Genomic DNA, 14318 nt, shown 5'->3' on the forward strand with positions numbered 1-14318 from the left:
GCGATTGGCGGATTGCTTTTCCAGAGATAAATAATTCCTTCAAAAAAAATTGGTCATTCAGTCCACGACTTTGTGGGACACTGCTGCTCTCAATTGGCTGCTGTATTTTGCCCACAAAATATAGTTAATTCACTTTACAGTATTCTGTGAAGCGCTTTGAGACGTCTCAAAGATGTGATAAGGTGCTATATCAAATGCAAGAATTATTATTACACCAATTTTCATTCTTTGGGGTAATGTACTTTTCATCAAATTCAATCAAACCCTACAAGGTTTATTTATTGTTTTAAAATTTGTATGATATTTTACATTGCCTATTTAAAGTTTGCATTATAACTAAAATATAATGAAATTAAGCAACACAGTTCCACAATTTAAAACCTAGGATTTCTATATATGATTCTTACGGGTTATGTTTCTGGAAGGGAAATACAAAAATATTGCTTATGCGACCCACGGACATTTCTCAAATCCAATATCTGGCTCTCAGCTGCCAAAAGGTTGGACCATCCTGATTTAAATAATAGTTCTAAAGGAAGTGCAAATGAGGATGATAGCTGGTTATTTTGATGAGACCAATTACTCTTACCACAATGAAAATTCTTAGGTTTAACTGGATGAAAACTCTTCATAACTGCTTGTTTTGAGAAGGTTAAAACCAATATAGTTTCTGTCAATGTATAATAGTGCAATAATGTAGAGCCTCCTGACAATCGAGAGAAGCCATAGGAAAGTAATGTCAAAGAGAAAGAAAATAAAACAATATTTATTGGTTACTTTTTGGCTGACAGACATGATGTGCAACAGTATCTATCTATTTAAGAGTATCTTCCCTCCCTATGTGAAATATAAATTTGAAGATTGCTTTATTAATAAAACAATCTTATACAAAGGGAAGATAGAATGAAATTGGCGAACTAATACAACCAGATATTAAGGACATATCCCTGTTCATGACTGACTGGAAAAGACAACAGAAGTCCAACTGGTCAATCCCCATGTAAAATTATTGAACAACTTGTATTTTATATATCGCCCTTCAAGTGTCCCCGAGCGCTTTGAATTGTATTCGTACAATTGATCAGCAAGATACGATCATAGAAGTATTAAACAAAAGCCAATGGATATACCACGGGAGGATTTACTTGTGCTTCTGTAGCTCAGATAAGCTAAAATGGATGAAACATGAAAATAATTTACTTTTTTCAGGAAATTAGTATAATGGGATATTTTAATATAAATGCAGTTAGCATTTGCTTTACGAAATCTTAGATAATACAGAGTTTCTTTCTGAAAGTTTGGGAATCATTGTTAATTTATTCTTTGTTCTCACAAGAGATTAGAGGATGGCAGATAAACCTGGGAGGGACCTACAACTGCCAGGGGAGTGCCTTGTCAAATATGTTTAATTTACATAGAAACATTTCTGATCAGACTGACTGATGTAGTCAGTACCTCTATCCAGAAATTGGTGGATAGTCAAAGTTATGTTCATTCTTACTTGTTCCCTGAGATGATACGTATTACATAGTGTGTTGGGAGGCTTTTTTAGGCACTAATTGTTCAAAAATTATGTATGTGGCTCTGTCTGGAATAAATCTAAGGTGTGCCTCCAAATCTGATACAGTATCCATTTCCTTCAAACAACTGGTTAGATCCTGGGAGTAAGGTTCTCTGTTAAGATCACATTCTTTGTATCAACCAATAAATGGATTGGAGATGTCTGAAATTTGGTTCATCTGGTATTCATTGAAAGTCTAGAATTATGAGCAGTTACGTCAAAGTTTGTGCAATTGCATGGTAAAAACCTGGAGGACTGAACATTCATAGCACATAAAATCTATGACAACTGGAGTAGCTTTTCCAAACAAACAGTATATTTTGTTTATAAAGGCAACAATTTCAATGTTAATCCCCCCAAAATACTATTCTGGGAATTAGGGTTACTGGAGTTTGACTGTTAATGCATTTGTAATACAGTAAAACTCAGTTAAGTAATCTGTATATATCAAATAATCACCTAAATCCCATTGAATTTCTTATTAAATCCACTTAAATTTATCCTCACTGGTCGTATTAACAACCGTGTAACTCATAACACCGTCACTGAATTTACTGGCTGCTGGGTCAAAACTTCGGCAGGTCTGAAAATTTCTATATTGAAACCTTGCCTTAATGTCATATAACATAACATGTAGGAGCAGGAGTAGGCCATTCGGCCCTTCGATTCTGCCTTGCCATTCAATCATGGCTGATCTTCTGATCTAACTCCAGCTAATAACATAACCCTGCCTTATCCCCATATCCCTTAATCCCTTTTGCAATAAGAAATCTATCTCAGTCTTGAATATGTTCAAGGACTGAGTGTCAACAGCCCTTTGGGGAGTGAAGAAGTTCTTCCTCAACTCAGTGGGAAGGGCTGGCCTCTGATTTTAAGGTTGTGACCCCTGGTCTAAGTTTCTCCAACCAGGGGAAACAATCTCCCACTATCTACTCTATCGTACCCTTTGATGATCTTATAGGTTTCTAGAAGATCCCCTCTAATTCTTCTATACTCTAGAGAATATAGGACCAAATTGGTCAGCCTATCCTCGTAACTCATCCCCTTCATCCCTGGTACTAACCTAGTAAATCTACGCTTCACCCCCTCCAAGGCAAGTACATCCTTCCTTAAGTAAGGAGACCAAAACTGCACACAGTATTCCAGGTGTGGTCTCACCAGGGCCCTATACAGTTGCAGCAAGACTTCCCTACTCTTATAGTTTAATCCTGTCATAATGAATGCTAACATACCGTTCGCCTTCCTAATTGCTGCTGCACCTGCAGACTAACTTTCTGTGGTTGGTGTACAAGGACACCCACATCCCTCTGGACGCTAACACATTCCAATCTCTCCCCTTCTAAAAAATAACCAGCTCTACTGTTTTTGCTACCTAGGTGGATGACTTTGCACTTTTCTACATTATACTTCATCTGCCACCAACCTGCCCAATCACCTAACCTATATATGTCGCGCTGCATTTTTTTAATGTCGTCCTGTGTTGACACTTCCTCCTAGTTTTGTGTCATCTGCGAATGTCCTCATCTAGATTGTTGATGTAGATGGTAAATAGCTGAGGCCCAGGGACTGATCCTTGTGGCATTCCACTAGTCACATCCCACCAATCTGAAAAGGACCCGTTTATCCCTACTCTTGTTTCCTATCCTTTAACCATTCCCCAATCCACATTAATATGCTCCCTCCAATTCCATGGGCCCCTATCTTTTGGACTAACCTTTTATGTGGCACCTTATCAAATGCCTTCTGGAAGTCCAAATAGACCACAACCACTGATTCACCCTTATATAATTTACTGGAAATATCCTCAAAAAATTCTAGATTTGTCAAATATGACTTCCCTTTTGTAAAGCCATGTTGACTTGGCTGTTCAAATACTATGGTTCCAACTGATAAAACCTGTGAGTTTTACTGCAATTGGTATTTGGCTCGCTGAACACACATTCCTTATACAATCTTCATTATTTTGCTTGCATTGTCCACAATTGTATATTTTCCTTCTTTATTTTGTTAAATCAACATTAATTTGGCCACCGTTTACAATTCTGGTTGCTTTAGAAAGTGGTTTTGAAGTTTTAGGTTAAACCTACACATGAACTCAAAACTACAAATTATTTTTTATCCTCATGCACCACTTCCCTGAAAGGAAATTTAGAAGTACTAAAATGTCATATTATTTTAATAACACTTTTACTACTTTCAGACTTACTGCACTCAGATCACATATTTAAAATCTATCTTGTAAAATTTTCCATGCAAGTAGTTTAGTGAGAATTGAATGAATTATACTTCTGCAACAGAAAGCAGAAAATCTATTCATGATATTGTGCAGAAACAGTTGATTCTCAGTGTGAAACAAATGAGCAAGTGTTTAATAGTCCAAGTCTTTATTGAACAGAACAATGTCAAAATCAACAGACTGTTGAATACCATGTGGCAATTTATACCAGAACAGAACTGTATAAATAAAACAGAACAGTTCAAACTGGTGCTAAACATTACAATTTCTCCTCAGTCGAGTACATTTGTATGCAGGTTTGGAGTTGGAAATGAAGTACAATAGTTTTAGGTCATCAAACACAGAGCTGTTCACTCATTTTGGTCATCATCCCAGTCTTTCTTCTGCGCTGGAGGTTTGGGTCCACCTGCTGGTTTTGCCATAATTATCTATGAGGAAAAAAGTATTTACAGTGATGTCCAGATTACTCATCCCTGCACATAGATTTTCACAAGCATGCACAATAAACAACAAGCGTAAAACATGCTTCAAAGTCAACAATTCAAAAATGTGTTATAATAAAACAAATACATGGTAGTGCTTAACTATATACCACTCTTCTCAAGACAAGATTTTCAGTGCATTAAAATTCTTAAGCAACCAAATGTGTCCGATTCTCAAAAGCACGCTAAATTGGATGGAATTATTCGCCAGTTTACTTTGCCCATGATCTTCTCCCAAGATAATTATATTTTAACTTCAGACATCACAAGGCCAATTCACTCATCGAGAAGTAGCAGCCATCCTAAAACAACTTTTCATCAGTGAATTACATCCTGAAAGAATTAGTTGGATTCAATGCAAGCACAGTTCCAAACTAAAAATCAAGCTTGTGTATTGTGTGGAAGCCAAACAATTGTGTCATGTTTACTACAACAAAGATAGAATTGTATTAATTTCTGCAAATTTCCTTTTTATGAAGATTTTTCTTTCAATTACCAAAGCTACACCTGGTCTTCTGAGAAAGACTATACTAAATTTGGTCTATTTAAGTGTTTGGTAAAGTTAATATGAGAATTCAGATTGTCCAAACGTTGCAACATGCACATTTAAGATCAATATATCACACACTCTTTCTAAGTCGTGATATACTCAACACCTGACTTATTGGGTATCAAATTTATCAGGTCCATCATGTATATCATCCCAGTGCTCTTGTTGTTTGGGGGACCTGGGCCCACCTGCTGGCTTTGCCATGATAACCTGAAGTTACATGGATAAACTACTATTAAAATAAAATCAAGATCCATACATATGGACAGGAATAACATATAGACTTCAAAAGTCTATAAATTCAAACCCAAACAAACACAAAAACTGGAAATCAACCTGATGAACAGCCACTAAAGATACCTGTTTTGTGAACAAGTCCTAACAGTGATATTCAGTTTAAAAAGGTTAAATGATCACCCAATTCCACAGAATCTGGATAAACATTCTCCCGCTCTCAGATCGGCTATTTGATCTGGAATGGATAATTCAATTTTTAATAATTATAATACAATATTCTATGGTCAGTTTGTCACTTTGTTATAGACTATATATTTTCTTATCCAGCTTTTGAAACCTGTGGGTTATCCATTTGGAGAAGTCTTGTATTGTGCAGGAAAATCTAAAGGAATTGAAATACCTTGATGTTATGGATAGCATCACTCACCTGATCTACTCTTAGAACAGTCACAGCAGCATTTGTAGCAAGCTTAATTGCCCAGTATTTAACCAGGTATGGCTCCAGTATTCCAGCCTCAAGCATATCCTTCAGGCCTGAACCTTCACCCTAGAATAAAAAATAATGAGATTATAGTATAGATCAGAATATGTATTTCACTTAAAAAAAATTAAGAAGTCAAGTTGAGGAAAGATCATTTAGCTATCAAACTAGGGTTTTCAAGTTGGATATTTGCATTTTAACTTTTCATCTGATACCAATGTTTACTTAATTTTGTTTGAATGTTTCCAATTTTTAGACTATACAAATGGTTGACTTCCAGATTGTAAAGTTGCCACAGATGTCACTTCCAAGATCAAAAAACCTTCAGTAGATTTTGAAGGCAGAAAGGTTTCAGAAGTTTCAAAGAGCAGGTATCATAATGTCTGAATTCTATGTTCCAAAGCAAGACACCAGAATAACTAAGTTATGAATTACCTCAATATCAAATCCCATGTTTTTGTTTCCTTCCTGATGCACTGCATACAATTTTGAAACAATTTCATTGGCCTTCATGCCAGAGTTCTCAGCCAAAGCTCGTGGCACACATTCAAATGCTTCTGCAAATTTCTTGATCCCATACTGCTCAAGACCAGGACATGACTGTAATGTAAAGAATAAGTTAGGAATTCCTATTGAGAATTAAAAAAAACCAAAAAACTTCAAACATCAATGGCATGGTTTCATACCTCTCCATAAGTAGTGATCTGCTTAGCCAGTTCAATTTCAGTTGCTCCTGCACCAGGTAAACAGCGCTTATCCTGCAAACAACAAAATACACTTACATAGTGCCATTCATGTCAGAAGGACATCCCAAAGCACTGGACAGTTAAGGCGTTGCTGGGGGTTGGAATCAACAGAAGTGGAAGGGTGGCCGAGAGCACAACTAAAGAGGAAAATCTTGAAACAGGTCTTGGAGCAGACAAGGCGGTGGGATTTTAAGATTGGTTGTGATTGTCTTCAGTGATTACACTAACAGTCAGGCTGTTCACTATGATGTACTCAGAAGGTACAGAGGACCACAGAATACATTAGATGCAGAAATACAAAAATGGGGCTGAACACCTAGTTGAAATTTAAACATTCACAATGTATAAAATAGGTTTATGCCTGGAGATGGCAGCCTTCTTGGTGCTGACCTCCATGAAGCTGTATCAGACATTAGATCTGGGGCTAATATATTGCAGTTTTAAGTATATAGCAATAGCCGAGATCAACTATAAAAATACAGAGGAAAATTTACCCTTGTGAGAACTTTAAAAATATTCACACCATCATCCACTGCCCTCTCAATATCATCCATGATGTTATCTGTCGAACCACGGATTAGCATTGTGGCAATTGCACCATTTTCGTTTTCTGCAAAGAAAGATACCAATCTCAGAACCTGTGCAATGATGGATGCCACTTTAATTTTTGCACTTGCCAGACACGATGATGGCTATTAGTTACAAGCAGGACACAAAGGATTTATTCAAAGACTTTAAACACCCATTACTCCAGCTGGATTTACACAAATAAATCTTGGAATGATCTAAAGTTGGACCTATCGCTTCTAAGACTTACAATGCCATGAAAATATAAGCCAAAATTTTCAGTAAAAATCATTACAAATGTTTAAACAAATAGAAATGTCAAATAGAGTGTTGATGCTTGACTAACTCATCGAGAGGCCAGAAGTGGACCCGGAACCCGATTGTTTCCTCATGACATGACACAAAAGCACCTTTTAAAATCAACAATTCCATGTTTTTAGAGGACAAACTTGAGATTAATTATATTGTTACAGGGACAAATATACTAGGAGCAACATGGTATCTATATGTGCACTTTCTACTCAAAATAAAAATCTTACCATGTTTAAATATCACCACCTGTGTGTCACCAACTTCTGACAAGTAAACACTGTCACAGTGTCCCATTTCTTCTGGAGTCGGTGCAGTCTGTGGAACAAATACTGTTAATACCTTAACTACCGGAAGTAATTCACATATCAACTTTTACATTTTTTTTTGCGCTACCTACCAAACGCGGAAGCGCTGTACATCCAACAGTTCTGGACAACCTTCTCAAATCCCATTTGGAGTTTAACCTGAGAAAACAAGACAGCTGCTCAGACAAATGGATGCATGTTTTTTTTAAATCAAAAGAATAATTGAGCTTTAATTCCAAAATGTGTACCATTCACTTCTTTTCAAATCTATTCTACTTTATAAAGCCCAGCTTTGGTCCAAGGCCCATGGAATATCCTCCCGATGTGAAAAACACTATTTAATGCAATTTGTTATTTTTTTCTGAAACAATTGGGCTGATGAAGAAACCATTTCACATCTTACCTAACCACCATTAGCTGGTACTTGTTTGCATAGTGCAAAGCCATGTCTGCTACTTTTCCTCCTGTTACTATAACATTAGCTCCAGCATCTGCAATAGCCTTCACTTGGACCTCCATCTGATTTTCCTCCCCTTTACTGAAGCTCATCAGTTCTTCTGCACTTTTTATCAAAACAGTACCCTTCAAATGATGAAACGATATCAAATCAAAACAGAATCCATCATTATCAAATCAACAGTATTCACTCACTATTTAAAACTATTGTAATAAACAAGATTTCTCATGCATTATCAGTTTGTCTTCAGAGGCAATGTACAAGGAGTTTACACATCTACAGATATTAAAATCATAAGAAAGGAACTTATCTTCTGGATTTCTATACCTCTGCGCTCATCTTCAACAACAATTAACCATGGAAGTAGTTTTAAAAGTTTTATTGGTGAAAACATTTTACTTATCTGAGATGATCTAATTTACCCTCATTCTTCGCGCAAAGATGGAATTCCATTAATCAAGATTTAACATAGACATCGCAAAACATTACCAATTAGAAACCACTCAAATGTACCTTTGTCTCAGTTGTCCTACAATCGAAAGGGCAAGAGAATACTGCTATTTTAGCATCCTTGACTGAGGTTACATCTCCCTCAGTCTCCCGTTTGAAAACCATTCCATGGAGCACTGATGAGGCATGGATACCACAACCCTACAAATATACAAATAAAATGGCTCACAACTTAACTGATTGATTCCCCCCACCCGCAATGTACACATTTATATGCAGAAGTGATAATCACATTACTTTTTTGTCTGGTCCAGTTTTTTTTGTCTGATATAGATACAAGTTCTCCAAGATGTGTGAAGGGCATTATATAAATGGAAGCTATTGTTATACTGCAGTTATCAGGAGTAATGTTTCAAAGCAAAGAATTGTTTTCACCCATTCCACACTATTACTGAGAAAATAGTGATCAGGGAAAATGGAAAGAAACATCACTTGCATAACACAAGCAAATAATAAATTATTATCACTGAGGAAACAGGAAAGTGGAAAGAAAGATCACTTGCACACACAAGCAAATGGCATCTCAACATGGATGCAGGGCGTCATTGGTGTTCTTTGGCTTTTGTCATTCACTGAATGACAAGCTGTTGTAGAAGTAACAAAATGTCAGGAGCCTAGCAATGTTGCTATAAATCTGTTGCAAGGAAAAATGGATTCATCATTATTCTTTGCCAGCAAACCCATGATGAAAAATTGTCTCCATCCAAGACAGTTTCTTGGATAACACTTTCTTGGTAACTAAAACACAAAATTATTCTAGAATTTTTTGATGTGTACTAATTAGAAAATGTCTTAATTCTTCAGTGTGACAAGCCCAATACAGATGGTGTACCTAATGCATTTCCTTATATTTTAAACATTTTAAGCCCAGTGAAATTGTTTAGTGCAAGAAAGTTTTTGCTTCAAACTAATCCACAATGCATACATGAAGAATGGTCCTGAAAGACTCACCAGAATTTTGCAAACTCTGATATTATCCACATTGAAATTTCCCTTGTCTGAATAAATAGATCCTGAAAAAAAAATCAAATACAACCCAATCTTTACAAAGGTAGTGGTACTTTTGGTGTGAAAACCTTCACAAAGATGCTGTATTAACAAGCACAAGAGAGGTAACAGGATTAAAGTACTATTCCTAGTTAAAACAAAATCATTTTAAACCGCTGAAAAACTGTTAAGAATTCTATTTTTAAAAAAGGCTAATTCAACACATACCACATGCTTGCGAAATGAGCTTGGCCAGAAACTCTTCATTTCCATATTGTTTGCTCATAACAGCAGTTCGAATAACAGACGTCACCTCTACATCTCGTAAGTTTTTGACAGAAGAACACACCAAGCCTGGAAGGATCTCTAGAGCCTTTTTGGAGGCTGCTTCATATCCTTCGATTACCTATAATGTTACATTAGCATGTACATTAAATTCAAGAATTAAATACTATTGGAGTCATTAAAAGGTGGTCAGAATAGACTTAGAACAAGTCACAAAATAATTGATCAGACAACTTTCAAAACAATAGATTTATATTTTCTAGACTATTTGTAAAGTACCATTCTAAATAAACAAAAGCAATAAAGTACTATAATGCATGATGCAAGAATTTTTGACTTAGGAAAAGTTTCCCAAGCTATGTACAGGCAACCAACAAGGCTTCATTTGAAATATCATGTACAATTAGAATGTTAATTAAATACCAGTACTAGGTCACCAGGGAGGGTGTGCATATTCCATTCCAGACACAGGGAAAATTTCCATGTTTTGGTAGCATACATATGTAGAACTTTGCCTAGTTTAGATACTCTTAAGTATTGTGATAAGTTTCTGCACGCATGAAAACAATATACGTGTTCCTTTAAAACAATATTTTCAATATAGCAAATCCATAAAAAGACCAACCTGTTAAAAAGATAAGCTTACCTCAGAGACTGAAAGACCCATTCGCAAAAGCTCTTCGGCAAGATGAAGAAGAGCACCAGCAAAAATCAGCACAAAATTTGTACCATCTCCAACTTCCTGCTCCTGCATGTGGGAAGCCATCACCAACATCTTAGCTGCAGGATGCTGAACCTGTGTCCGGGAATTCAAGAGGTGAATTAATCATAAGAGGATTTCCCAATGTAAGAGGAGCACTACTCACACTGACACCAGGCAATAACATTAATATTAAAAAAGAAACAAATTGAAAAATGTGCCAATGTAATAACTGCGGAAAAAATACAAGCAATCCAAAAATAGTTACAATTAAGGACCTTCAAATTACTGTTTCCTATTAGTTTTTTAACCCAGATTCAAACAGCTACATTTCTGAATTTTTATTTCCGGTTGTTTAAAAGGAGAGACATTACAAAGATTGTCCAATATATACATATATACACACACATACATACACACCAGAATCACACTTATAAGCCTAACACTGTTCAATCCCAAGCAACTATTTTATAAAATTAGAACTATAATTTAATTAAAACATACCTCACATAAAACAAATCAATAAAACTGCTTACCTCCAGTTCTCGTAGAATGGTAGCTGCATCATTGGTCACAAAAAGTTTATCCACATGATTGATGACCATTTTGTTCATCCCTGCAAAATGGATTATCTATTAAGTCTTACATTACCAGTAGTGAGGCAATACATTTCCTCCAAATATATGAAATTGAACATATATAGAACAAAAACATACCGTTTGGACCATAAGCTGTACAGGTGGTCTGAGCCAACTCCTTGCAAGCTTGAATGTTCCTGAAAATCGCTTCTTCCATGCCAGAATAGTGCTGAACAAAATGTAGAGGTTTGTTAGCTCACAGCCCGGTGATTAAAATTATAACCAAGTAAGAAATCAAAACAAATCTTGCATCACATAATCTGCTACAAATTTAGGAAAGAGCTTAAGTCTAGAATATCAACTTCAGCTTTTTCTAAACATTACTGTTTAAAAAGGAAAACAAAATGAAAGGTAAGGGTAGTAGCAGTACTATAAAAATATTTAACATTCAAAAAAGCCAGTGATGTTGCATGATGTTAGACTTGAAGGCATTCCAAATAGCTCCAGGAGAAAAGCATTCTACAGTATTAAAAAACAGGCAATGACAGAAAGTAAATAAAGTAGACCTTAGTCTCCCTACTTGCCTCATAAGAGTGCTTCAAAAATACTGAAGATTCAATTTAAAAATAAGAGTAATGAATAAAGTTTCGAAAATGTATAGAAATAAGATTTAAAATCTCAATATTGTAGTTTAAGAAATTGGGCTTGAAAGACAATGAATAGACTGACTGGGGAGGATGCTGATCCATCATGTCACTCAATAATTTCAATTCTGTTCAAGCTGCTTCTGATTGTCACTAACCTCAATAAAAAGTGGATTTGTGGGAATAGTGGATAACACAGAACACAGGCTGAGTTGTAAAGGCTTCAATTCAGGTTGGAAAACAAGCTGATATTTGCTGCCTGGGCTTATACTTTTCCGCAGAATAGGACACCAGTGTAAGACACCGAATTCAAGAGGTTGGCAGACACACAAAATAGCAAAAAATGACATTTGCATCTAGATTATTCTTATGTTTCAAAATAATGCAAAGAGCTGATGACACAGAATTTAGTTAGTAGTCCAGAGGTAGAGTACAAGGATAAAACAAATCACAGAAAATTTCAGTCACTATGTTTAGTCAGCTAGCTGTCAAGTCACTGATATGGAAACCAACTGTTAAACTGCATTTAACAACAACAAAATTACATCTGTATAGCGCCTTTCACGTCGGGAGGAGACATCGTCCCAAGACCCTGAACAGTCAGTGTTTCGGAACTGACTGGGGGTCGGGGAGGGTGGAGGGAAAGAAGGGTGATCAAAAGCAGTCAAAGAGGAGGGTCCTGAGATGGGTCTTGAAGGAGGCAAGGAAGGGGGAAAAGGCGGAGGAACTGCGGGATAGAATTCCAGAGGGTGGAGGCAGAGTGGCTGAAGGCCAGTCCGCCGATGGTGGGGCAGGTGAGGCGGAGGACGTGAAGCAGGCTGGAGCCCACTAAGCTGAGAGAGCAGGTTGGTAGTGGGTTTGCAGGTCACAGAGGTTGAGGGGAGCAAGGCCATGGAGGGCTTTGAAGGTGAGGATCAGGATCTTGAACTGTGTCCTCTGTGTGATGGGAAGCCAGTGGATGGCTGAGGATGGAGGTGATAAGAGTCACGGAGCCTGGTGCAGGAGAGGACACATTTGTACCATTTTTGCCTAGCTTCTTTGACTGATAATAAAAGAGGGAGTGGGCAAGTTGGTAAAGGGTTAGGAGGTCGCAGAGGTGGGGGGGCGGGGAGACGAGGCCATGGAGGGCTTTGAAGGTGAGGACCAGGACCTTGAGCTGTATTTGTGAGAAAAACCTCTGTATTTAAGCAACTAGCTTAAATATTGTAATAACACTTTTACAAGATCTATTCACAAATGTTAGACAATGCATGTAAGGGCTTCACGTAAACTATTTACATGGTGTAGCTTGATATCTTATCTAGAGACCTACCTAGTCCTACCCGCTCCCGCCGCTCAGCGGGCTCTGGCCTGCTTCACGTCCCCTGCATCACCATTGGCGGACGGACCTTCAGCCACTCACCCTCCACCCACTGGAACTCCATCCCGCAGTCCTGCTGCCTTGTCCCCTCCAAGACCCATCACAAGTCCCTCCTCTTCGACTGTGCCTTCGATCACCCTCCTTCCCCCCCACACCCTCCCCCCAGCTCGGGTCCAAAATACTTGATTGTCCAGCGCTTGGGATGTCCTCCCAATGTGAAAGGCGCTATACAAATATAATTTTGGTGTTGTTATAGTCCTGCACTGTAGGACTATATGCACCTGCACCAAGAAGCTCTTTGGTGCTAATACAAAATATTTGAAAATTACAAAACGCCCAGTTATATGTTTACTTGTTTAGCTTTCTTAGGATATTTAGTACCCAACAATATTTGATTCAAAACTGGTCCCAGAAAACCTAGGATTCACAGACTAGATGACATTCTTTGTGCGTGGCCGTTTCCGTTAAATGATGAATTGCAACTGTTTGCAAAATATCTGCGACCCCACCCATGTCAGCCTGGCTCGGTGGTAGCACTCTCGCCTGAGTCAGAAAGTTGTAGGTTGAAGCCCTTGGTAGTGTTTTGCAATCACCATCTAAACACATTCCCAGTTTCCTCCCTAAGCAGTGCTCGGGTTAAATTGTCGAAGGTGCGGTCCTTCAGATGAGATGTTAAACCGAGGTCCCGTCTGGCTCTTCAGATGGATGTTAAAGATTCCGTGGCCATTACTCGAAAAGGGAGCTTCTCCCGGTGTCCTGGCCAGTAAGTGCCCCATTCTCGGGTGGTGTTCAAGGCGGCTCTATTCACATGTCCTGGACACCCTCCCTCCCCCCAGTGGGACAATGAAGATTTCCACGGCTGCTGTAATGGCGGCCGAGCACATGGAGCGGGCGCCTCCGCCCCGCCACACGGAAGACCGGGACAGGCGAAAACATTAAACAAGATAAAAACTAAAACCTGGGTTTGTGGTGAGCAAACCTACCGAGAGCCGAGAGCCGGGAGCCCGCCCTCCCCCAGCTCTAATGGCGCCTCGTGTCGGCCAGGCCGCCGCCGCCGCCGCCGCCTAATCACTCGGCCTTTCTAGAACCTTCCTATTACCGCGCGCTGAAACCCACTTCTGCCAAATCATTTCAGGTCGTTATTCTGATTCGGAGTTTAAGCAAAACTCACCTTCGCCCCATCTTTTAGCATCTGGGCGAAGCCCGGCGCTTTGGGGATGTGGAGAGCCATGTTACCGGAGCTTTGTTACCGGAGCCGAGAGACCAGCGTCTGCAGCTAATCAGCCCCACGTGACTGAGGCCGGCCGCGCTCCTCCCACA

General features: G+C 38.4%; 1 protein-coding gene across 4 annotated transcripts; it reads right to left on the reverse strand.

Annotated features, from left to right (window-relative positions):
- Positions 1–3931: 3931 nt before the first annotated feature.
- cct8 (chaperonin containing TCP1, subunit 8 (theta)) lies at positions 3932–14318 on the reverse strand. 4 transcript variants are annotated; one of them, XM_007901204.2, is made up of 16 exons: positions 14170–14318; positions 11133–11223; positions 10953–11032; positions 10363–10512; positions 9660–9837; positions 9396–9457; positions 8448–8585; positions 7881–8059; positions 7570–7636; positions 7400–7487; positions 6788–6903; positions 6234–6305; positions 5983–6147; positions 5494–5613; positions 4941–5039; positions 4087–4225 (listed from the first exon to the last, which is right to left on the reverse strand). In XM_007901204.2, the coding sequence occupies exons 1-15, from the start codon at positions 14227–14229 to the stop codon at positions 4941–4943; spliced, it is 1665 nt and encodes a 554-aa protein (XP_007899395.1). In that variant the 5' UTR covers positions 14230–14318; the 3' UTR covers positions 4087–4225.

This window comes from Callorhinchus milii, unplaced genomic scaffold, assembly GCF_018977255.1.
Source record: "Callorhinchus milii isolate IMCB2004 unplaced genomic scaffold, IMCB_Cmil_1.0 Scaffold4, whole genome shotgun sequence".
NCBI lineage: Eukaryota > Metazoa > Chordata > Chondrichthyes > Chimaeriformes > Callorhinchidae > Callorhinchus > Callorhinchus milii.

Excerpts from the sequence above, each read along its gene's own strand:
- cct8 (XM_007901204.2), bottom strand. The coding sequence starts at position 14,229 with ATGGCTCTCCACATCCCCAAAGCGCCGGGCTTCGCCCAGATGCTAAAA. Across the intron at positions 7,488-7,569 it reads GTACAGCGCTTCCGCGTTTG|ACTGCACCGACTCCAGAAGA; the intron begins GTAGGTAGCGCA and ends TTTGTTCCACAG. Across the intron at positions 6,306-6,787 it reads TTTTTAAAGTTCTCACAAGG|GATAAGCGCTGTTTACCTGG; the intron begins GTAAATTTTCCT and ends TGTTGTTTGCAG.